At 46.2% G+C, this 25829-nt stretch overlaps 1 protein-coding gene and 1 pseudogene across 1 annotated transcript in view; one reads left to right on the top strand and one right to left on the bottom strand.

The window, feature by feature from the left end:
* LOC135459276 (transcription factor BTF3-like) overlaps positions 1-14184 on the bottom strand; it is a 34926-nt gene extending 20742 nt beyond the window's left edge. The window contains exons 1-2 of the mRNA XM_064735057.1: positions 13865-14184; positions 13465-13533 (exon numbers count right to left, since the gene is read on the bottom strand). Of these exons, the coding sequence (XP_064591127.1) occupies positions 13465-13533 (69 nt within the window). The 5' untranslated portion in view covers positions 13865-14184. The remainder of the gene's footprint in view (positions 1-13464; positions 13534-13864) is intronic.
* A 5683-nt stretch (positions 14185-19867) lies between these two features.
* LOC135459262 (forkhead box protein D1-like) lies at positions 19868-22123 on the top strand (annotated as a pseudogene).
* The last annotated feature ends 3706 nt before the right edge of the window (positions 22124-25829 follow it).

The following is a 25829-nucleotide window of genomic DNA, read 5'->3' as shown; positions in this document are numbered from 1 at the left end:
GCCTGAAAGTCCCATCTGACTTCTTTACTGGTAATATGGGTATATTATGGGGGGACATACATGGTTCTAAGGTCCCTTCTTCAAGCAGGTCCTGGATGACCAGTTGCAGTCCTCATCTCCCTTCCAGGTGAGAGTGGGTATTGTCGTACCTGAACTGGATGGTTCTCATTAACTATTTTTATTACTATTGGTTTCATGTTTAATTTGCCTCACTTTTTTGGTTTTGCCCACACCATTTCATGAATTTTCTCCTCATTCTCTTCTCTTAATTGGAGAAGCTTAACTACCATTTATTTTCCCTTCCTCTGGGAGTACTCCAATGTCTAACTGCACCTGTAAATCCCATCTTAATAAATTGCACCCTGCTTCTGGAATTAATAGAACATCCCCAATTCCTATTTTATTTGCCTCTTCAAACGTTACTTCCTTTACAACTAAGACTTTGAACCCTTCACCTTTTGCACCTACTACTTGCACGGTATCTTGACCCTTTTTGCACCCCTTTGGGATTCTACAAATACAAGTTCTTTCAGCCCCCATGTCTACTAGGAATTCGAATTCTTCGTCATGGGGACCTATTTTTAAAGTTATAAAGGGCTCCTGATGGTATTCTGTCCCCAGGAGGTAAAGCCCCTGACACCTCTAGTCTTCTGCTTCTCCTTTTTGCTCAGTCTCATAGACCCTCAGGTCCTTTTTCCTCTGGGGGCAATTCTTTCTGATATGCCCATTTTTTTAAATTAAAAGCAAACTGGTCCTAGGTTCCCCTGTCCCCCCAAACATTCGTCTTTGTGTCCAGTCCCAGGGGGCTTCATCCCCCCTCCATCTATCTTCCGGCATTCGGGCCCCCCCCTCCCTTACCTGAGCAATTCTTTATGTGCAGGTTTCCTTCCCTAATGGTAGTTACCATTACCTTGGCTTTCACCTTGGCCTTCTCTTCATCTCTCTTTACATACACCTTCTGTGCTTCCCTTAAAAGATCCTTTTAACCTCTTTTCTTGCCAACCATCTAATTTTTCTAACTTTCTCCATAGATCTGGCCAGGCGTGAGTGATGATATTTATCTTTAGTAAGATCTGTCCAGCCACTGTGTCAGGGTCAACCTCTGAATATTGCCTCATATTTTTCCTCAATCTTTCTAACCACTCTGTTGGGGTTTCTTCCCACTTTTGCTGCTCATCGAAAGCCTTACAGGCATTTTGATTACATGGTGATGCCTCTTTGATACATCTTATAATCAATGTTCTATATTCCTCCATGTCTTGCCTCCCCCCAGTGCTGTTGTGGTCCCCATTGGGGCACACTATGGGCATTTTCAGATCCCCAGGAGGTCCTTGCACATGCTCTCTTTCCCAAATCCATACCCCAGCTGCCCAGATCATCTGTCTTTCCTCTGGTGTGAACAACATGGTCATTATCGACTGCATTTCTTCCCATGTATAAATATTGGGCCCCAGAAACTGGTCTAACTGCTCCCCTGATCCAATGGGGTCCTCTAATAGTCCTTTTAATTCCTTTTTAAACATTCCCATGTCAGAGGAACTGAGAGGTATGGTTACAAATCCAATTCCTCCCAGCACCCCAGCCAGTGGCATTTCCCTCAGGGGGTATAATTATAATCCTGATTCTTGGCTCCCATCTTCTGATCTGCTTTCCTCCCGGGGTGCTACCCTGTTTCTGGTGTTTTAGCTAGGCCCAACAAGGGGTAGGGGAGGTGTAATTAGAGCTACTGGAGGGGGAGGGGGTGTGTAAGTGGTCTAATGGGTCCCATTCTTTTTTTTCTGCTACCTTAAACATGCTCACCTTTGAGGGTGCGGTTTCCCCTTCCCAGCAAACAGCATAGTCACTCTCTTCCTGATTTGTAGCAGCCACAGGGCCTGCAAGGCCTCCCTGGCAGTCAGTTGCCTAAGATGAGTAATGCCTAGTCACGATGACTGGATCTAAGAAGCCCCTCTTTCGCCTTCGGACCCTCATTATCTGTCTGTAAGACAATAGGTCATATTCGCCTTGACCCTTACTATTGGACTGTTTCTCAAAACCCCTATACCCTATACAAACTCCTATTTCTGTGCTGTTCAGCAGAAGAGCTGTCACTGTCACCCTTCGCAGAAGCTGCCAATAAAGACACCTCTGTGGAACCTCATACAGCCTTCTCCTCGTTCCCCATCTGTCTGCCAAGGCACTTAGCAAGCAAAGAGCTGAAATCATTAAAGAGCTGAATTCACCAAAGAGCTGATCTCACTTAAGAGCTCAGCTGCTTGCTAAGATTACCTGCGGCTGGGAGCCTGCCTGAGGGACCTGGACAGGTTGTGCTTAGCAAGACTTCGCTATCCAGACACCTACAGCAGTCAGGGTCGGACAGACCCTGAAAACACCCTGCCGTAATACTGATTTAATTGTTTCTTAGCTCTTACATACATGTTTAATGCCTGACATATCTATCCTTTGTCTGACCCATATCTGAGCCAGTATACATGGTCGCTCCTAATTTCCTTTCTGGTCCATTCTACTGTGCAGTACTGAATCATTTTGCTCTTGTCCTTATCTCTGGTTTTGGGTTCATATTTCCACTGGGCTAGTTTCTTTCCCAGTGGACTATCTGGGGGTATGCCCATTGGTTCCTCCTCAATTTCTGCTTCTACCCTTGGGGATTTGCTACTCATCCATGACCCCATCCTGACCAGCAGATCACAGGTCTTCCCTTGACAGAGCCCACCTTTCCAACCACAGGCCCTCTTGACAGAGCCTGCCTCCTCCAATCAGCCAATTACCCAGTCTCCCAGTAAGGTCTGCCTCCCTAAGAAGGGAAGGAAAGGAGGAGAAGAAAGAAACCAGGAAAGGAGGGAGGGAGGGAGGAAGGGAGGAAGGAAGGAAGGAGAAAAAAGAAAAAAGGAAAAAAACTTAACTTCTGAAAAACACCGACGATCCTGGGGCTTTCATCCCAGGGTCACACTCTGCTCCCCGCCCCATCTGGCTCAGCAGCTCTTCCCCTGCTGTGATTTGGTCCTGCAGCTGGCTCCGCCCTGTCACGATTCAAGGGTGTGCAAACCACCGCTTCACGCTGACCGTTACACCCACTCCTGGGCAACCACCCCCTCCCCCTCGCTGCAAACCTAGGCAGTCGCCCCTCTCCCAGTCTAGTCCCGGCTGGCTCCAGAAATCCCAGCGCTGTCTGCGTACTAGTCAGGTGCTGCCACATGTGGGCTCACTGACTCCCTTTGCATGTGCTGGCTGGGAACTCTGCCATGGGTCCCCGTCCTAGCACAAGCCTGCTGCTCGGGCCAGCGCCGGCACCGTCACCACTCACCCCCCCCCAGCACAAGCCTGCCAGCCAGGCTAGCGCCACTGCCGCTCGGTCCCCCCTGGCGCCTCCCCCGATGCCACCACCGGCTACCACCGCTCAGCTGGCCCGGGAAACCACAGCGCCCGTCGCGCACCAGAGTCAGGCAGTGCCCCATGTGGGCTCACTGACTCCCCCCGTGTGCGCTGGCTCAGTGCTGCAAACCCCTCACAAACCCTTCAATCTCATGCATCCCACCAGCCACGGGGGAAATCCCCGCTTTCTGCTTCACCACGTGTCCCACCGTTCCCTCCTACTCTCCAATATCCTAAAACTTCAACAGACCAGGACAGGTCTAGTATAGTAATGGCATGAAGTTCCTATACCAGAATTATGGAATAATTATCTGGCCAAAGATAGTTATGAGGATGTTACCCACCCCTCTTCTTCTCTTTTCTTTATCCAGCCTCCTGTTGTCTCTGGGATTCCAACCTCTGACCACTGGTGGCCATGGGAGAGTCGGATAAATTCCGCCAAATTTGTGGCGAGGGGGCTCCCCTTTTGAGAACTTCTAGTGCCACCGGGGCAAGGTGTAAATCCCAGGGAGAGCCCCCATTGTGAGAAATGATATTCACTTCCAAAAATTTAAAAGGTTTATTAAACCTTCTCAAAAATACAACAGAAGACTGAATAGAGAAAATATTACGCCGCAGGGAGCAGAGGATCTTTCCCACCATGAGCTCATCCACACAATGGATGTTCCACCTTTTAATCCTTTTGTCCCTCTCAAAGTTCTATCCATCGACTCCTTCTTCACTGTTCAGTGGTGGAATTTACTTTCTTAAATTTTGATTGGAGGTCAGACATTGCCATAGTAACAAGCCAACCCTCCCAAATGTCCCAAACCCTGGCCACCCCCTGATAACAACACAAGCAGGGTAAAACATAAGTCTATAAAACTTCTCTTAACATATATACATAATATTTGCCTTTTAATTGTGAGAGTCAACCATCGCATTACTCATCTATCACACTAAATATCCATTTAAAGGCAAAAAGTTTCAACGCATGAATAAACGCTACTGGAAACTGTCAACAAGAGTTCTGCTGAATAGAATCACAGAGTAGTTTGGGTTGGAAGAGATCTCAAATATCATTTAGTTCCAACCCCTTGCTATGGGCCGGGACACCTTCCACTAGACCAGGTTTCTCGAAGCCCTGTTGTCCTGGGTTGACATTATGATGTTTGTATCCCCATTCCTCTGTTCTGTGCCTTTAAGACCGGCTCTGAAGAGTGGAAGTTTTGTTTGGGTTTCTCTTATCAGGGACACAGAGAGAGCGTACATCGGGCTGTTTTTTTCTCTTCTTGCTTAGCTTGCTGCTTGGCTGGCGTGCTTTTCTGCTCTTGCTTCTGCTCTGCTTTGCCTCTGCTTATTAGTTAGTTTAGCCAAACAGTCCACATTGCTTCCTGGACTGTTTCTCCTCTCCTGTTTCTGTGACCGTCTCGAACCTGCTCCGGACTGGGACCCGGGAACACCGAAGGTTCGGCTGCAGCAGTTGCCCCAGCGCCGGAGGGACTGAGAACAGAGCAACCAGCCCCGAAAGAGACTTTCTGATTCTGTCATCTTTCTCAAAGCCGTGTCATCTGGTATTGTTCATTTTGTGTGCTGGGGGGTGCGGGGCCAGTCAAATAAACAGGTTCTTTCCACCTCTCTCCGAGGAATTTTTTCCCGAACCGGTTGGGGGGAGGTATTACAGCGACCTGAGGAGGTCACTGGGTGAGAGAAGGACGAGAATCTTGTTCCTTGATCAGAAGGCTTGATTTATTGATATATAATATATAATACATTATAACTATACTAAAAAGAATAAAGAGTGAGCTTGCAGAGAGCTGCTAAGCTAAGAACAGAATAGAAGGAATGAATAACAAAGTTCTGTGTCCAGGGAACCTGTCCCTGAGCTGCTCCTGTGACTGGCCCTTAACTGGAAACATGGAAGATGAGCCAATCACAGGATCACCTGCCACATTTCACAACAGCTGATAACAATTTGTTCACATTCTTTTTCTGGGGCTCTGCTTCCCAGAAGATGAACAAATCCCAAAGAAAGGATTTCTATGAAGAAATGTCTGCGACAGGGAGGGGCCGTGTGGGTTTTGCTTTCTGGAGGGGCCCTCCTTTGCAGATTCTTTAAAAAATTTGCCCTAAACCTTCACACCTGTCCAACCTGACCTTGAACACTTCCAGGAATGGGAAAAAGACAACTTCTTGGGGCAACCTGTGCCAATGCCTCATCATGCTCTGTCTGGGACCTAAATTATTCAGGCCTTAAACATTTTTATGAAGGAGTTTTGCCCATTATAGCAAAAAGTGTATAAAGAAGCTACAACCACAGAAACCTTCCTGAAGAACTTTGGACTGTTAGTTAAGCCACCTAGATAAGATAAAGGGGACACTATAGTTCAATCATCTCAGGTCTAAGGAGAAACAAACAAGGCTGAGGGAAAGGAATGCATTCACAAGAAAGCCAAACCCAGCAGGTACGCTGAGAATCATCTGTCTGGGTTTGGGGTGGGGGAAGACCACAGCCCACAGAAGTCAGGTTTACACAGACTCCCCCTGAAATGAGGGCAGAGGGAAGGAGGTTTCAGGTGCAAGGTATAACCTCTGGTCAGAGACACTGAACACCCATTCTCCTTTACACAAACTGTCTCAGCTGTAAAACCCCCTACCCCACAGGCCACATTCATTGGACATTCACATGAGAGGCAGCTGAGAGGGTGTCATAATCCATCATAGGCCTCCCAAAGCACTCCCCAGAGGCCTTGCACCACAGGACTGCATGTGATGCAAAATGATGCAACAGATGCAGAGTCTGCTGCAAGAGATTCCCTCCCCCCCCCCCCCCCAGGGGGAGATACCTGGATATTCCCACCTGGCCTAAGTGTATATTAACCCAGCAGATTCTATGCTTTTGGGGGAACCTTCACCACCAAGAAGACCAGATGGAGAGGATCAATGGAACATCATTGGGATCCACAGATGGTGATATTTTCCTTATTCTGTCTCTGTCACTCTCTTTCTGTCCCTCCACCTAGTTTCTATTTCTTTCTCTTCTTTTGTCTCTCTCTCTCTCTCTCATATTTACTATTAAATAAAACTCGTACTATTGACTTTGGCATATGGTCTCATTTGCACCTTAATTTGGGCAGAGGAATTTCTAAATAACTTTAAAACCGGACCATAACACCCTCATAGTGAAAAGTTTCTTATGTCCAATCTAAATCTACTTTCTTTCAGTTAAAAACTGTTGCCCCTTGTCTCATCACTCCATGCCTCTCTGTCCTAGATTGCAAGGTAATGTGTGTATTCTATTTGCCATCTGTTAGAGGTGTGGCAGTTATCTTCTGTTAATTGGGCAGTTTTCTTTATCTCTTCCACAAACCAATCCTCCCTGGGGGATACATCTGCTGTTAATGGGCCATTGAGTGTCACTGCATGACTGATAAAATTACATCATCTCATGGTGAGATGCTCTGCCCAGGGAGAGGAGCCAAGCATTCCATCCTGAATATAATCTGAGATTTTGGGACACTAGGACAGCCTTTTTCCCACTGGACTCCCAGAGGAGTAGCTGTCTTCCCCACTGGATTCCCAGAGGAAGACCAAGCCCATCTACACCACTACCGGACCTTCAGAGGAAAACTCCACCTTTCTACAGGATCACTGCTCCAACAGAACCACACCTGTCACTGCAGGAGGACTGCAGCCACCATCCAATCGGACTGCTACCAACACTCTGACCCACAGGGTGTCAGGTCGTATTCTGACTCTGTCTGTTATTTTTTGTTGATGTTTGTACTATTACATTTGTATTTTTAATTTTCCTAATAAATTACTGTTATTTGTATTCCCGTATCTTTGCCTGAGAGCCTTTTAATTTCAAAATTATAATAATTTGGAGGGAGGGGGTTTACATTTTTCCAGTTCAGGGGAGGCTTCTGCCTTCCTTAGCAGACACCTGTCTTTTCAAACCAAGACACTCTCTAAAAAGTCCCTCTACAACTCTCCTGGAGCCCCTTTAGGCACTGGAAGGGGCTCTCAGGTCTCCCTGAAGCCTTCTCTTCTCCAGGTTTAACAGCTCCAACTCTCAGCCTGTCACCACAGCAGAGGTGCTCCAGCCCTCAGAGCATCTTCATGGCTTCCTCTGGACTCACTCCAACAGGTCCATGTCCTTCTTATGTTGGGGATGCCAGAGCTGGATGCAGTACTCCAGGTGGGATCTCACAAGAGTGGAGCAGAATCGTCTCCCATGACCTGCCTGTCACACTTCTTTTGATGCAGCCCAGGATAATGTTGGCTTTCTGGGCACCAATCACACATTGCCAAGTCATGTTGACCTTCTCATCAACCATCACCCCCAAGTCTTTCTCCCCAGGGCTGCTCTCCATCCATTCTCTACCCAGCCTGTACTCATGCTTGGGATTGTCCTGGCTCAGATGCAGGACGTCACACTTGGCCTTGCTGAACTTCATGAGCTTCTCAGGGGCCCATTTTTCAAGTTTGTCCAGGTCCCTCTGGATGGGCTCCCTTCCCTCCAGTGTGTTGACTGCACCACACAGCTTGGTGTTGTCAACAAACTTGCTGAGGGTGCACTCAATCCCACTGATCATGTGGCCAACAAAGATGTTAAACAGAGCCGGTCCAAATACTGACCCCTGAGGATGCCACTAGTCACTGCTGTCCCCTTGGACATTGAGCTGTTGACCACAACTCTGAGTATGACCATCCAACTGATTCCTTATCCACTGAGTGGTCCATCTGTCAAATCCATGTCTCTCCAGCTGAGACAAGGATGTCACATGGGACAGTGTCAAATGCTTTGCACAAGTCCAAGTAGATTATATCAGCCACTCTTCCCTCATCCACCAACACCATAACCCTATCATAGAAGGCCACCAAATTTGTCAGGCACAATTTGCCTTTAGTGAAGCCATGTTGCCTGTCACAAATTATCCCTATTTTCCATGTGCCTTAGCATAGTTACCAGGAGGATCTCTTCCATTATATTGCTGGGCACCAGATAGGTAACTGATGGGCCTGTAATTTGGTCTTCCTCATTTTCCTTTCTAAAAACATGGGTTATATTTCTCCTTTTACAGTCAGTGGGAACTCCATTGAACTGCCACAACTTCTCAAATATTATGGATACTGGCTTAGCTGCTTCCTCTGCGAGGTCCCTCAGGACCTGTGGATGCATCTCATCAGGTCACCAGGACTTTGGCACCCTCAGGTTCCTTAAATGGTCTCAAACCTGCTTTTCTCCTAGAGTGGGGGATTCTTCGTTCTCCCAATCCCTGCATTCACCTTCTACAACTCAGGTGGTGTGCTGGTGAAAACCGAGGCAAAAAAGTCATTGAGTACTTCAGCCTTCTCCATGTCTTGGGTAACCAGGTCTCCCATATCCTTCCAGAAAGGGCACACATTTTCCCTAGTCCTCCTTTTATCACTGACGTACCTATAGAAGATTTTTTTGTTACCCTTGATATCCCTGGCCATATTTAATTTTATCAGTGCTTTAGCTTTCCCAACCTGATCTCTAGCTGGTCAGATAATCTCTCTGTATTCCTCATAGGCTACCTGTGCTTGCTTACACCCTCTGTGGGCTTCCTTTTTCTGTTTGAGCTTGTCCAGGACCTCTTTGTTCATCCACACAGGCCTCCTGGCATTTTTGCCTTATTTCCTCTTTGTTGAAATGCATTGCTCCTGAGTTTGGAGGAGGTGATCCTTGAATATCAACCAACTTTCTTGGGCCCCTCTTCCCTCCAGGGCCCTATACCATGGCACTCTACTTGTCAGAACCCAGGAAATTCCTCTGGCTGCCCTGGAGGACTTTAACCCCTGCCCAGGGGGCTCAGAGACCTTGGCACAGAGCCCAAGATCCCTGTGCCTTTGATTTAGCCCTTGGAAAAAACAATTACCAAACTTTATATGAAGAATTACAAGCCACGAAAGTTTAAGTAGAATGATAGTGAATTTATCATGGGGTGAAAAATAGATTTTTGAGGTTTTTAGAATGGGGGTTCATGGGGCAAGATGGAGGAATCTGGGCATGTCCAGCCTTTCTCCTTCTTCTTCTTGGCCTCCATCTTCTGCTGTGATGTTGGCACTTTTAGATTGGTTTAGAATAGAAGCTCACTCTCTAACATAGGTGATAGGTATTGGAAAGTAATTGTAAATATTGTACATGTAGTTTTTAGTATAAAAAGATAACACCACCCCGGGGGCAGGCAGAGTGCCTCTGACTGACCTGCTGAGCGGACCTCGGCAGGACAGGAGAAAGAATTTTATAGATAAGATACAATAAACAACCTTGAGACCCAGAAATTAAGAGTTCTGACTCCTCTCCTTTGACTGCCGGGCTGGGAAAAGACACTTTCTAACCTATCTCGGGGTCACTCTGACCAACTAGAGACCCCGAGATCTACCAGGCAGATCCTTGAACTGGCCCAAGTCTGCTCTCCTGAAGCCCAGGGCAGTGAGATTGCTGTGTGCACTCCTTGCTGCCCCAAGGATCTCAAACTCCACCATTTCATGGTCAGGGCAGCCCAGGCTGCCCTTGAGCTTCACACTCCCCACTAGCCCCTCCTTGGTGAGAATAACATCCAGCATAGCCCCTCGCCTCATTGGCTTCTCTGTCACTAGGAGAAGGAAGTCATCAACCCATTCCAGGAACCTCCTGGATTGCTTGTGCTCTGTTGTGTTGTCCCTCCAACAGGTATCAGGGTGGTTGAAGTCCCCCACGAGGACCAGGGCTTCTGAATGAGAGACTGTTTCTATCTGTCTGTAGAGAGCCTCACCCACTCTGTCTTCCTGATCAGGTGGCCTGTAGTAGACTCCCACTATAATGTCACCTGTCCCTGCCCTCCTTATAATCCTGACCCATAAACTCTGTCAGCTTCTCATCCATCCCCAGGTGGAGCTCCATGCACTCCATTGACATAAAGGGCAACACCACCTTCTTGTCTCCCCTGCCTGTCCTTCCTAAAGGGCCTGTGTCCTTCTATTCAAACACTCATCACAGGAGCCTCCCACCATGTCTCTGTGTTGCCAGTAAGATCATAGCCCTGGAGGCATGTGCACATCCTGTTTATTCCCCATGCTGCATGTGTTTGCATAGAGGAATTTAAGTTGGGTCCCTGATAAAGCTGATTTACTGGCTGGAATTCTTTGGTGCTGCTCTTCAGATGCTCTCCTACTGACCTGTGATCCCTCTCCAGGCTTTGGGCATCTCTCCCCGGCCCTGGCATCTCACCAGGAGGAGTGGGATGGACTGAGTTTCCCCTCTCTCAGCAATTTTGGTTTAGAACCCTCTTCACCAGCTTGGCAAGCCTATGACTGAAAAAGATCCCCTTCTCTGACAGATGGACCCATCATCCGCTAACAGATCATGTTTCTCAAACCAAGTCCTATAGTCTAGGTAGCCAAACCCCCAACTGTGGCACCAGTACTGTAACCATTTGTTGATTTGCCAAATTTGACTAACACTTTCAAACTCCTTCCTTTTGATCAGGAAGACTGATGAAAAAACTACCTGCACTCCAGAGCCCTTTACCACTGCTCCCATTGTCTTATTTTAGAATAGCTTGTGTTCTAAATACAAGCCTGTATTGTGTGCACATTTCTCAGGTATAGAAACAAAAAAATTGCTAACAAATTCTTGCCTTAAAACTGAAACTGTAATTAACATGTTTACTAGCATACAACTATACTCAACATACTTTTTTATTTTCAGATTATAAGTAATCACAAAGCTACATAAATTCAGACGTTAAAATAAAAAGGTCTTCTACGCATGTTATTCTACAATGATAAGAGTATGAGAAATACAGAAACCCCAGCTTTGTTCTAAAAAGCAAGAAAACAGCCACGGGCATCTTAAAGATTTGTCATGAGAATTTGGAGTATAGCTCTCTAGTCTATTATGAAAACTATACCCAAGATCATTTACTGTTAAAGGTCTACTTACTTCAAATCTTAATCATAGAATATCCTGAGCTGGAAGTAACCCACAAGGATCAGAGTCCAACTCCTGACTCTGCACAGGACAGCCCCAGGATTTACACCATGTGCTTGAGAGCATTGTCCAAATGCTTCTTGAACTCAGACGGGCTTGGGGTTGTGACCACTGCCCTGGGGAGCCTGTTCCAGTGCCCAACCACCCTCTGGGTGAAAAACCTTTTCCTACTATCCAAACTAAACCTCCCCTGACATAGCTTCATGCCATTCCCTTGGGTCCTATCACTGGTCACCAGAGAGAAGAGATCAGTGCCTGCCCTTCACTTCCCCTTGTGAGGAAGTTGTAGACTGAAACTACAGTTGTAGCCTGAGGTCTCCCCTCAGTCTCCTCTTCTCCAGTCTGAACAAGCCAAGTGACCTCAGCTACTCCTCATATGGCTTCCCCTCTAGACCCTTTACCATCTTTGTAGCCCTCCTTTGGATGCTCTCTAGTAGCTTTATATCTTTCTGTGGTGGTGCATACCCCCCCTTTTTCCAGGCCACACTGTGATCTCAGAAATGCTTGTTAGGCCTCAGCCTTGACAAACAGCACATGGGCTCAGCTCTTCTTGAGCTTATCAGAAACACTGTCTGCTCCCAGGAACTGCTGCTAATGAGCTCCTGTTTTCTTTATGAACAGCCTTGGAAACGGTTTTCCTTGTCTGAATGGCATAATATCCCTGTTCTCACAGTTTCAAAGAAAGTGTTGACCCAAACTGTGTCCAGGATGAAACACTGTTATGACTAAAGCCCACTCTCTTGCGACCCTATAAACAGTGGTCTAAAATGAGACCCTTTGAGCTCTTCTAGACTGCAGCAGGCTGTGAACAGCAACCTCCCTCTGAGTGGGGCCTCTTAGACCCAGCAAACTCTCATGTTTGCTGTACTCAGAGGATTGCTGAATTACGTCGAGTCCTGGGACAACACCCCCACTCCTCAAGGCCTGACCCTTCACCCACTGGGGAGGTGCAAAGCCATCTGAAATTAATATTTCACTTACACTTGAGGGGAATTTTTCACAGGTAACTTGCACTGATTCTTTATGTCTGTGTGCATACACATGCGCTATAGGAAACCTGGGAGAAATGCTGCTTTCTTAGGTGTTAAAGTACCTTAGATATATAAGTAGGTTAGGCCTGTAAGTAAGGTTAAGTCATAAGCTAAGTTAAATGCTACGAGTGCTATTCCTCAGTTGTTATGGTTAAGGTATAAGTGTTGTTCCTTTGTTAAATTCTTAGGTTTCAAGTATAAGTTAACTTAAAGTACTGTTAAGTTTGAGTGCTGTTAAGCTTTTAGGCTGTATTCCTTTTTATCCTTATCCTCACTATCCTTTTGCCACATGCCCACACACATGCATACCCCCGCATCCCCCCCAGATAGTTCCCAGTTCATTTCTGTTTTGATTGCCTGGATTTTGTTTGGTTTTGTTGTTGCTTGTTTTCCTTGGTGTGCCTTAACTGTCTAGTAAGTGACAGAGTGAATTTTGCTAACTAACTTTGTCATGCTGTCGCTTAATATTAAATCTGGACTTTACCGATACCCTTGCAGCTGATTTTTTAAGTGATCTCAAACAGTTGTTTGTAACACTTTCTTATATTGTGGTGCTCAAAACTGCACACAGTAGTCGAGTTAAGGCTGCACCAGTGCAGAGCAGAGCAGGACAATCACCTTCCTTGACTGGCTGGCAATACTGTGCCTGATGCACCCCAGGACATGGCTGGCCCTCCTGGCTGCCAGGGCACTGCTGACTCATATCCAGCTTACCATTGACCAGGACCCCGAGGTCCCTTTCTGTAGTGCTGCTCTATTTTTCATTCCTTAGTTCGTACATACATCCGGGGTTGCCCCATCCCAGATGCCTTTTAATATAGCCTATATAAGAATATAGGCTACAATTCAGCTATAAGATAAATCCAAACAGAAAAGGCTGGAGGTTCAACTCCTACATTCTGCTTCTACTGAATTGACTAGAGATCACTGCAGCAGTGCAGTTTCCCCCAAGGACAGTCCAGCCAAGGCAGGAGTCTTTAAGGCTGCTCCCCACCCAAGTTTTCAGGATCCCACATCAGAGGCCCAGTGTATGGACCGTGACACACAATCCTGAAGGCAGGGATGAGAGACAGTTCCTACCTTGCCACCAATGCGCACTTGGGCCTGGAGCTTAGCAAGCTTTTCTTGGTTCATGATCGTTTCTTTCATCTGTGGAAGCAACAAGAGCACCCATGTAAAACAGGTCAGGAAGCACTCGGCGGCCCAGGCCACAACCTGGGCCCGGCAGTAAGGTAGGTGAGCTCAAGGGGCTCCACAGCTACTCCTCACTACACTCGCACACCCGACGGAAAGCCGTCCAAGCCCTAATGGAGAAAGGAGCGGTCGGTCTGCCACACACAGTGCCATACACAGCTCTCCTGAGGCCCTGCCCGTAAATGCCATGCCTTGCCTTGCTCCAACCACAGCCGCCCACTAACCCGCAGCCCTTGGTCGCGCAACAAATTCCACGCTAGTCCCTCCCCCACCATCTCCTTTGTACCTTCTTAGAGCGGAAGCAGCGGTGCCAGAGCGGGGAGAGATGAGAGTTGTGGGAGTGGGATGAGGATAGAGCGCAACACGCGAGATGGCGGCCGGAAGGGAGACCAGGCACGCCGCTCTGCCACTGCCTAAGCCAGGAGAGTGCGCCCTATGCGGCAGTGAAATCTGGAGAGGAGGAGCCGCCACCGCGGGAGGAGTTAAAAGCATGAGATAGTGAGTGGAGGTGACGCTACTTGCAGAGCCATGGAGTCTAGTAAGCTTTGCTGTGCTGCTAAAAGTAAATTTATTTGTGTGGCTGAGCTGGGATGCAAGGTAAAGTCCGCGCCTCTTCCCCGCTGCCCCCCCTTCTCTTCCCCCTCTTCCCCCCTCCCTTCGGGCGTGTTCGTTTCTGTTTGCGATCTGGTTTGGGGTGTGTGGCCTATCTCCCTTCCCTCCCTGCTTCCCCCACCTTCTCTTGCTTGCAGCCTCACCTGGCAGGGTTTTTTTTTTTTTCGATTAATGGATATGTCCTTTTTTTTTTTCCCTAGAAGATATTTAAATGCTGTATTTTCTCTCTTGGTGATGCAATTCAAACCTTGTCCCCGTATCCATGATTTTTCTTTTAGATCCAGTTCTTCATGAACTGCTCTGGTGTGGGTCCCCCATAGGGTCACAAGTCTGACCAGCAAACCTGCTCCAGTGTGGGGGTCCTCCTCTCCACAGGTCCACAGATCCTGCCAGGAGCTCGCTCCAGCATGGGCTTCCCATGGGGTCAAAACCTTCTTTGGGTGCATTCACCTACTTAAGCCTGGGGTCTTCCACAGGCTGCAGGTAGATCTCTGTTTCCTCAGAGACCTCCTGGGCTGCAGGGGGACAGCTGCTTCACCTCGGTCTTCACCGTGCACTGCAGGGGACACTCAGCTCTGGTGCCTGGAGCACCTCCTCCCCCTCCTTCTCTACTAACTTTGGTGCCTACAGGGTTGTTGCTCCCACATATTCTCAGTCCTCTCTTCTCTGGCTGCAATTGCTTTTGCACAGTAACTTCTTTCCTTTCTTAAATATGTTGTCGCAGAGGTGCTACTACCATCTCTGATTGGCTTGGCCTTGGCCAGTGGTGAGTCTGTCTTGGAGCCAGCTGGCATTGGCTCTGCCATACATGGGGGAAGATTCTAGCAGCTTCTCACAGAAGCCACCCCTGTAGCCCTCCTGCTACCAAAACCTGGCCTTGCAAACTCCATACATTTCTTCAGATTCACAGCCTGACATCAATATAAAAAAAAGATTTCAGAATTACAAGGCAAATTGATGATTGCAAACATACAAAATGTTTTAATAAGCTGAAATACTGAAGTGAAAATGAATCACAGAAAGATTATTCCAAGATAGAAGTTGTAGAAAGTGCAGTCCCAGCTGTCAGGCTAGGATTCGCTGGCTTGGAGGTATAATATCATATTCTCTCATGTGAGGTTTTGAAGACAAATTATGCTGAAAACCACATCACTGAGTTGAATCAACTGAAGCAATTGAAGAACTACAGTTTAAGGGAGTCTGTAAAATTTGGTTACATTTCCTGGAATGAACAGCTGACCTTCCAAAAGCAAACTTTGCATCAGAGAAAAAGCATTTTAGAATGTTACAATACTATTGGCTTCTTTTCTCCAGTCCTTTTTGTGTAATTGCATCATAGAAAACATAAACCTAAAACTGTTTTTACTTGTATCTGAAGAACTTCTGGTGAGAAATGAAACAGAGCCAAAGCCTGTAGTACTGAAACAGTGTGAGCTCAGCAAGCATCCTTTCAGTTCTGAAAAAGGATGAAACTTAGGATCTTAATCCTCAAAGAATATACATTATTGAAGCAAAGTTCATTAGCTGCACAGAAGCATCATAGAAATGGAAAAAGACCATTCAAATGGTTAGTCATTGAGAGGAATGGCAGATTTGTCTTTATAAACAAGCTGTGGGTCTGCTGGTAGAGAAAACTAGCACTGAGAGAGAAAAGAAACAATGGGAAGGATTCCACTGATTGATGAATGGAAAAAGATATTTGCTTTTACAAATAAACTTTAGGTTTGCTGATAAATGAAATTGGACATTGAAAGAAACAATGCGAGAAAACCCTAAATTCCATAAGAATGAAAAATTAAAAGGGAGGGTAATACATTAGAGGGAAATCTTCGGTATCAGGCATATCGGGTAGTCTGTACCTCTCAAGTACAGACTGCCAATGGGGAAAGAGAGAAGGGAAATGCGGCCAGGAAATTATGATAAAAAGGAGACTGTGTCCTCCAAAAATTTCAGACCCCAGGGGAATGCCCCATGGCCTCTCCCTTTATTTGAATAAAGTAAAAGGACTCTTCTGTCTCCTTTTTGGACAGAAACCTCTGATGTTTGTGGATTAATTTTCCTGACATCATGAAAATTGTCTCCTAAATTATGTGAAAGGCAGAATAATGACAGAAGTTGCTATTAAAGTGCCAGTGGAAAAGCTCTCCTGAAAGGCATGTCCAGTACTGTCTAAGTAATAATACGGTATGTTGAGGTGTTAAGTTAGTATCATATTCAGGAAACAAATCACAGATCATAGACATAAGTGGTTGAGTTAAAGGGGAATAGTATTTGTCCTGATTGACAATGATCACAAAGATCACATATTCAGTATATTTTCAGGCAGTGAAGGAAATCTGCCTAACATTCAGTCTCTTTAGGGAATGTTTGTTCAAAAGAGTGCTGTATTCAACAGTCAAGAAAGCAGAAGTATATGGCACATCAACAAAGCACCATAGGAAATAATAATGTTCTCATTCCTAATGTAGATGCTCCAGGACATTATGGGGGAACTGATAATTTTTTTTTAAATATGAACATATGTTAGTAATCTAGTGAAGGAAAATAGCAGCATTAGGGGGTCCAGGAACAAAGGTGTTATGAGAGATATGAACAGAAAAGAAACCATCTCTCAAAGTTGAGACATAAGATTCACTAAAGAATCCTTAACTTTTGAAGAGATACTAAATATATAAACATTGAATGGGAGCCCAGGAAGAAGAAATTTAGGTACAGTGCTATTTTCATCTCATATATTAGTGTTGTACTATGTATTGGTGGGTTCTATGGAGTAATAGACTTCAGTGTCTAGGAAGAGATCGAGTTCCTCAGTAAATAGTTTCTTTTTTTCACCATGCCTGTAGCACTTAAACTCAGCAACCCAAAATACCTGGGCTTCAAGCCACATCACAAGCCTTTCATGAGCTATGAGATGTCTCTCTAACAACCCACAGAGGACAATTAGAGAATAGTTAGAGAAATGCTGCATGAAGAATCCCCTGACTTCTTTACCAAATACTTCAGAGTAGATGTTAATCAGATTGGTAAAGGCTTGCCTAGAAAAGCTTTCATGTTAGTCTCTCATGGTAGAAAGCAACAATTAAGATCTTGCTAGAGAATAGATAAAAGTCAAAAGTCACAGCATTCCTCACCGTCTATGTATGAAAAAGATGGTACCTTATATTAATGCAGTGATGACAGGATCAAGCAAATAGATTATTCCTGTAGATGTCCTATACCCAGAATTCAAGAAAACTTGATTGCTTAAGCCATGATCACAGAAATGTTTTGACCACTGCTGAGTTGCACGTCAAAAAAGTTGTTAAGATGTGACCCCAAACCAGAATAGTCCTACCCAAGGATGGCACATTTATAGCCCAGGATGAACCAGGACTAAATTTGCCACGCTTTCAGATGTGTACCTTTCAACATGCACCCTTAGACTAATGTTTTGGCAGCTGCAAGTGTGAAATTGATTCTGGATTTTGCCTTTGACTTTCTAGGCCTCCTGATCCAATTTGATGTTCAGTGGGAGGTAAATGATGAGTGCAGGTGACCAGAGGTGGGGAGGCTGGATGGAGGTGAAGATCTTTGTCTTGGTTTATAAGACAGGTGTCTGCTGGGGAAGGCAGAAAGCCTCCCTTGGAATGGAGAATGTAAACCCCCTCCCCTGAATTATTATAATTTTGAAATTAAGGGGCTCTCAGGCAAAGATATGGGAATAGGAATAACAATTCTTTACTAGTATGTATAACAAGGCAAACAAAGCAACAGCAACTACATCATTAATAATAACAGAACCAGGAACCAGGAACCCAGTAACAGCCTTTTCGGCTGCAGGCACTTTTCCCCTTGGTGTAGTTACGGTCACAGCCAGCAGGGGTGCTGCCCAGTGGGTAGGGCAGGTGCGATGATCTCCACACGGCTGCAGGGGGCGCTCCGGCACGGGCCTGGGGAGCAGGTGGCAATGGCGGCTCGGCCGAGATGGGAAGGGGTGGAAGAGAGAATTTGCTTCACCAACCCTTGGGGCAGCCGATCCCGGTGCCCTTAGCAGGACTCTCGGAAGCAGCAGGCTGGAACAGCAGGGATGAGCAGAAAATCCCGGGGCGGTGGACGAGATGTATCAGAAACTCCATGGCAATAGCTGGAACCTGCGGGATGTCCTGGCAGGGCAGGGGGATGCGGGGCCCAGCAGCAGGAGAAAGATTCTCCGCTGGGTTATGGTAGTGGCAGTGAATTCCTTTCCCCAAGCAGCAGGTCCGACCATACTCCTCCAACACCCAGCAGAGTGAGAGACAGCGTTCCCAACTCTCCAGCCTTCGTCTTTTTAGCTGCCTCTATTCTCTGGATATCTGTGTCGTCCATCCCCATCCCCCCCCCCCCCCCCCCCACTCCAGAGAAACTCAGAAAACCAAAGGAGTTCCCCCTCCCCGCCTTCTCAAGCACACAGCCATCAGTGCTTCTTAGCAACTCAATGGGAAAAAAAATTCCACAAGTAACAAGGAAAGAAAAGAAAAAACCCAACCCCCAACATTATCCTCCTTCTGTAGTATTATCAATTAATTCTGCTCAAGCCCTGGCAGGAACCTGCCACCCCCTTAGTTTTAGATGAAAAATCAATCTCCTCTTTTATCACAGTATAGCTTATCCCCAAAGATTTATAAGTGAACAAAAAGCCTACCTGCTGATCTTCACTGCATTTATGAATGGGATCATACTCCTTCAGGGCTTATTTGCCTTGCTACAGAATTAAATTGAAAACATCTGAAATATCTGAGACATTAGTTATGGAATCTTCCTCCTAATTTGCCAGAGCTTGTCTACAACAAAAACTTTGGGTCTGGAGAATGTTGGAAAGGTTTTCAATAACTAGTGGAGACATGAAATCAAATGTAACTGAAACAAACACTTGTTCATATGATGAAGACCCTGCTGCATTAGCTACAAGGTCCAGTGCTTCATTTTGAAAATCAATGATCCCTCCACTAGTGTGAAAAGTGCATGCTATATGGCTCTACACAGATATTTACTATATGTATTATGCTGTCTTGATTAGTAGTGCTGTATTAACATTTTAATAGTATGGTAAATGTAGTTTTGTAGTCAAAAGGTAACTTTTGTAGTTAAAATAGGATCTATGTATGTGGGATATTTTTTTAAGAAAGGAATGAGATACTCGCACCAGATAGCGGCCACAGGACACCTAAATCTTTCAGAGAAAGAGAATTTATTGCTCTCTTATCAGAAGAAACTAACTTCTTCCTGCCTTGCCTAGCCATGAAGACACCATCAGGATTAAGAGGAAGAAGTTGACACTGACCAGACAGAATCCTTTGTTTGAATATAATTTATGCATAATGTATGAGATGTATGAATATGCAACAGCCTATTGCTTTTAAGGGTTAATCCTTTGTTAACGGGTGTCCTTTTTCGGACTTATTTTGCCCAGAAAGAGGTATCCAGACTGTCCATAACTCTTTGGTTTTTATTGTCTTGTATTGTCCTAATCTCAATTGTTCAAAATTTTATTACTCTAATTATATTACTATTTTTATAACCATTTTATTATGATTAAACTTTTAAAAACAAGTGATTGGTGTTTTTCACAACTAGTATTGTGAATATACACTATCTTAAAAGAGTATAAATTATACGTTAAAATAAAAACTGGAAAAGCAAATGTAGGCATCTTGTGCTCTTCTGGAGGATCATTTGGATGTGGCTCTTGTTGCAATCACAGATGCCTGGGAACACTTACAGCCTGAGGTGAACAAGAAATCAGAGAGAAGAATGGCAAGGATTGTCAACAATACAGAATTACTTCCATGCTAATCCAGTGATTCTCAAGCAGAATGCTTCATCCTGAAAAAGAGCTGACCTAGCAAAGTGTGATAAAATCTACAAAATCATGAATAGTAGAAAGAGGATGGTTAACAACAGTTGTTCATTGCCTCCACCCTTCCTCTTCTACAGCATCCTCCTTCTTCTCCCCCCTCCTCCTCACAGGACTAGGTGCTCTCCCTCCCCCTCCTGTCCTGCATCCATTAATGTCTGGGGGTCGAAATGAGGAGAAAGAACGGGGAACAGATTTGCCGGCATGGTGGCACAGCCCTTCAACCCCCCAAAAAAGCTAAAGACAAAAAAAAAGGAGGGGAGAAGAGAGAAATTTTTCAAGGCAGTAAAAATATCCCAAAATAAAATCAAAAACAGCTGCTGCCTCTGAGCAGGTGGCAAGAGCGCTTTTGCATCGCAGTACCAGCAACTGGCAGTTCTCTGCAGAGCAGCACAGGTACCTGGTGGTGGCTAGGAACACATCTGCTTGCTTGCTGCACCGGACTCTGCCAATGCACTGTCCTGTCATCATGCCATGACCCTGAACTTGGAGATGTCTGAAGTGTCAATGCTGCTTGAGGAGACTGATGACTGATGATGAGGATGACAAGGAGCCGCAGTCCCACCACCCCTGCCGCTACTCCTACACTGAGGATGAGGAGGAAGACAAAGAGGGTGTGGGTGACCTCCATGACAACACCCTGCTACTACAGTCACACATGTGTGGTGGCAGTGGGGTGGGTGACCGCTTGCAGCCCCCTTTCAGCATGGTCCACAGAAGGCAGCAGTAGTGGGGTGCACAGGGGTGGCAAGAACAATCTGGTGAAGCCACCTTACTCCCTACATTGCTCTTATCACCGTGGCCATCCTGCAGAGCCTTGAGAAGTGGCTGACGCTGAGCAAGATCTGCAAATTCATCAGCAGGCACTTCCCCTACTACTGAGAGAAGTTCCCTGCATGTCAGAACAGCATCCACTGAAGCCTTCGGTTTTAGCTTTTATATTTTTCAGATTCTGTACTGTGTTAGTGTATGGTTCTGAGCTTCATATTAAGAGATGGTAAGCTCTCTTCACAGAGTAGGTAGACAAAACAATTCCTATCCTAGCTTGGGACCAAGGAGAACCGATTCAAACTTCAGGCCTAAGAGCATAAGCAACGTGGACTGCAGAGAGAAAAACAACAAGGATGGGACTTCATAAGCTAAAGCTATAATTAGACAACTCCAATATGCAAATGGACCAAAACTTATAAAAGTGAGAGACCTCGTGAGCGGTCGTCCATTTTTGTGTCCATTTGGGGTTCATCTTGGGTGTAGCCCTGTCCGGGCTCTTGTACTGCCCAAGGTGTATCCATTGAGGCCTTTTAATAAATACCTACTTTATTCTTTAACTCCGTCTAGCCTCTGTTCTAGATCAGACTTCACAAGGCATCACTACCACAATCTCCCTCAGTGACTACTTTGTCAAGATTCCTCACAATCCCAGCAACTCTGGCAAGGGCAACTACTGGATGCTGGACCCCATGTCTGTCAACATGTCTGACAACAGGAGCTTCCTGAGCTGCTGAAAGTACTTTAAGCAATAACAGCTCTTGGCGCCCAAGCTCCTCCTCCATACCATGAACCCTGCTGCTGCCTTCTTCCTTCAGCCCCTGCCCCCAGGATCTGCAGCAGCCACCCTGTGTTTACAGACCCTATGGCTGTGGCTGTGGCCTCCAGCTTCAGCCCTACCATTGCCAGTCCACTTTCTTTGCCTTCCATCACTCCTCCCTGCCAGCCCGCCAGCCCCTCACTACCTCCGGCAGTGTCCCTGGATCAGCACTGCCTGCTTTTGCTGCGCTGCTGGGCCTCTTGCTGCCAGCAGCGGAACTGGCATGGATGCCCTTCTGCAACATGCACCTGCTAGGCCTAGTGCTGGTGGCCTCACTGCATGCCTCCAAGCCCAGCAGCGGCATGGTGTTGGCCCACTTGCCTTTCTCCATCAGGAACATCATTGTGAGGAGGCCTGGCCCCGGCACACGCAGGAGCTGCGCCTCAGTCGGACACACTGTGGAGCACCAGCAGTGGCCTGTGCCTGACCACTGCCCTCCCTGCTACCCCTGGCTTCATGGCCCAGATCTCTAGCTGTTAAGAATTTCGGAGTTTTTCTGAATGTAGGAGCTGGGCTATCTTGTTTCTTTGCCTCCTGGATGCCTGACAGATGCTGTGAGCAGTGGAGATGAGGGATTTCTGCAGTGGGGCTCAGGGGCCATCTTCCACAGCCAACAGGCTGCCCAGGACCTATAGTTATTCAAAGCCAGATCAAGGTGCTGCATAGACTGATGGTCATGCTGTTGGAAAGTTCCTTGTTACTCCTTTAAAAACAAGCAAGAAGAAAAACCAACTAAAAAACACTTATATCTCTAAACTGTTAAAGTTCAGAGATTCTCAGGTCTAGGTGCTTAAAAACAGTGATGTACAGGAAAAAAATGCTTGATGGAGCATAGCAAATTGATTCATTTTAGTACATTTTTTTCATGTTTATTACATTACGGTCATAGTTGGAGACAGGCACATGACTGAACACACTAAGATCATGTGACAAACATCACATGTTCATTATGGAAGCTCCCTTTTACAGAGGGTTCAAAATTCCCCAGCTTGAACAACTGATTGGTCAACATGTCAGTACTGCCCAGCTCCCTGGCCAATGATATGTCTGCATTCAGGTTTGAATGGGATTGGCTGGGGTCCCCTGTTTGAGTTGGAATCCTACCCATTGCCTCACCCGGGGACTTGTTTACTTCTAGGTTATGACAAACTAGTCTAGCTGAATTTGGTTTCTTATTATGGCCAAATTTGTACAGACTCAGACCAGCTGTGGCTGTGACACATGAACTTTTGTCTTGGGGTGATTTTATTATAATGCTTTATGTATCTGCTTTATGGCAAGAAAATAATAAGTGCTGTAGCTTTAAGATGGCCCTGGGGGCGGGGGGGGGGGGGCAGTGAACCTTGGGATCCTGCACAGGCTCTATTCAAGCTCTTTTTCTCCGGGTTCTCCAGACAGCCTCGACTGGGATGCGACACTGTTCCTTTTGTTGAATTGGGGTTTGTTTGCTAGCATGAAGCAATAAGGTTTTTTCCCTTCCCCTAGCCTGGAGGCTGTACTGGGAATACTCTCGGCGATTTGTTTCTTTTTTCCTTGAACTGTTTTGGCTTGGCTTTGTTTTTTCTTTTTGGCTCATCCAGGGAGCTGATGGGACCGCCCGGAACCCAAGACCTTGGAGGAGCTTAACTGACACGAGAAAGGATGCTAAAACCCACCTGCTTCAGCTGCTGCAAGAAGACCCGTGCCAAAAATCCAACAGGTTCCCAGCTGCTGTGAGCTCTTTTCTCCTCCCGTCCCCATAATAAAGAAGGGCAGTCGCCATCTTTGCCTCTCGGGCATGTGAGAAGGTGGGGGTGGGGTGTAAGGTTCATATTTTTTTCTCTCTTTTTTTCTTTTTTTTTTTTCTGTGCCTTGTGGGCCCCCTAATTTTTTTTCTTTTAAATAAACAGTTTAATTTTTTTCACTTTTACCCCCTGGAATCCATTTCTCTCATTGGCAGAAGAAAGGTGTGAAAAATGACCAGATAATATTGGCTTTTGCATTTATATATTAGCTTATGCACGTTGTTGTGCATAAGCTGATGGCCCAGCTGATGTGCATGTTCACTAATGCACGCAGCATGGGTAATGAACAAGAAGATCTGGAAGCCATGGTACAACAGCATAGCTATGATGTAATTGCCATCATGGAAATGTGGTGGGATGACTCACACAGCTAGAGCCCTACGCTGGATGGCTACTAGCTCTTCAGAACAGACACGAAAGGGGGAAGAAGTGGAGGGAGGGGCCTTTATATTAGGGAGGATTTTGTTGCCAGGGATGTTGAAACTTATGATGATGAAGTTGAATGACTATGGGTAAAAATTAAGGGGAAGGCCAACAAGGCTGGCATCCTACTGGGAGTCTGTTATTGTCCACCCAACCAGGAAGAAGACGCAGAAAACTTATTCTATAAGCAGCTGGAGAATGTTTGAGGATCACCAGCCCTTTTTCTTGTAGGTGACTAACGTACCAGACATCTGCTAGGAACTTAATACAGCAGAAAAAAGACAATCCGAGAAGTTTTTAGAGTGTGTGGAGGACAACTTTTTGTCACAGCTGGTGGGTGAGCCCACCAGGGGAGGGACTACACTAGAACTGTTGTTTGCAAATAGAGATGGGCTAGTGGGAGATGTGGTGGTTGGAGGCCACTTGGGGCACAGTGATCATGAAATTATAGAGTTCTCAGTATTTGGTGAAATGAGGAGGAACATCAATAAGACTTTTACATTGCACTTCCGGAGGGCAGACTTTGGCCTATTTAGGAGACTTATTCAGAGAGTTCCTTGGGAAGCAGCCCTTAAAAACAAAGGAGTTCAGGAAAGATGGGTGTGCTTCAAATCAGAGATCCTGAGAGCACAGGAACAGACTGTCCCTGTGTGCCGAAATATGAGTTGACAAGGCAAATGTCCAGCCAGGATGGGCAAGGAGGTTTTGAAGGAACTTAGGAATAAAAAGAGGATGTATCGTCTTTGGAAGGAGGGTCAGGTCAGGAAGTATTTAAGGGGGTTGTTAGGGCATGTAGGAAAAAAATTAGAGGCCAAAGCTCAGTTAGAACTTAATTGGGCAACATTTGTAAAGGAAAATAAAAAATGTTCTTACAAATATATTAACAGCAAAAGGAAGGGTAAGAGCAACTGTTTTTCTCTACTGAATGCAGGAGGGAACTTAGTAACTGCAGATGGGGAGAAGGCAGAAGTGTTTAATGCCTTCTTTGCCTCAGTCTTTAGTGGCTTGCCCTCAGGAAAAGTGTCCTCCTGGGTTGGTAGATGGTGTCAGGGAGCAGAATGGTCCCCCTGTTATCCAGGAGGAGGCAATCAGAGAACTGCTGAGCCACTTGGATGTTCATAAATCTATGGGACCAGATAGAATCCATTCCAGGGTAATGAGGAAGCTGGCAGATGAGCTTGTGGTGCCATTCTCCCTCATGTGCCAACAGTCCTGACTCACTGGTGATGTTCCAGATGACTGGAAGCTGGGCAAGGTGATGCCCACTCACAAGAAGGGTGGGAAGGAGGATCCTGGTAATTATAGGCTAGTTAGTCTGACATCAGTACCCGATAAGGTAATGGAACAGTTTTTATTGAGTGTAATCACTTAGCACTTGCAGGATTAGCAGGGTATCAGACCCAGCCAGCATGGGTTTAGGAGGGGTAGGTTGTGCTTGTCCAACCTGATCTCCTTTTATGACCAGGTGACCCAACTGGTGGATGCGGGAAAGGCTGTGGATGTGGTCTATTTGGATTTCAGCAAGGCCTTTGACACTGTCTCCCACAGCATACTCCTGGAAAAGCTGGTACCCCATGGTTTGGAGAGGTGCACTCTCTGCTGGGTTAAGAACTGCCTGGATGGCCAGGCCCAAAGGGTGGTAGTGAATGGTACTGCATCCAGCTGGCGGCCAGTCCCTCGTGGTGTCCCTCAGGGGTCTGTGCTGGGGCCAGTTCTGTTCAATATTTTTATTGAAAACATGGATGATGATATTGAGTCTTTCATAAGTAAATTTGTGGACAACAATAAGCTGGGAGCGTGTGTTGATCTGTTGGAAGGTAGGAGGGGTCTGCAAAGAGACGTGGAATGGTTAGATGGATGGGCAGAGTCCAATAAGATGAAGTTTAATAAGTCCATGTGATGAGTCCTGCATTTTGGCCACAATAATCCTCCGCAACGCTCTAGGCTGGGGATGATGTGGCTGGACAGTGTC

The sequence above is a fragment of the Zonotrichia leucophrys genome, chromosome W (genome assembly GCF_028769735.1).
Source record: "Zonotrichia leucophrys gambelii isolate GWCS_2022_RI chromosome W, RI_Zleu_2.0, whole genome shotgun sequence".
Lineage (NCBI taxonomy): Eukaryota > Metazoa > Chordata > Aves > Passeriformes > Passerellidae > Zonotrichia > Zonotrichia leucophrys.
Note: the sequence above shows the minus strand (reverse complement) of the source record. Positions and strands in the feature narration are given on the sequence as shown.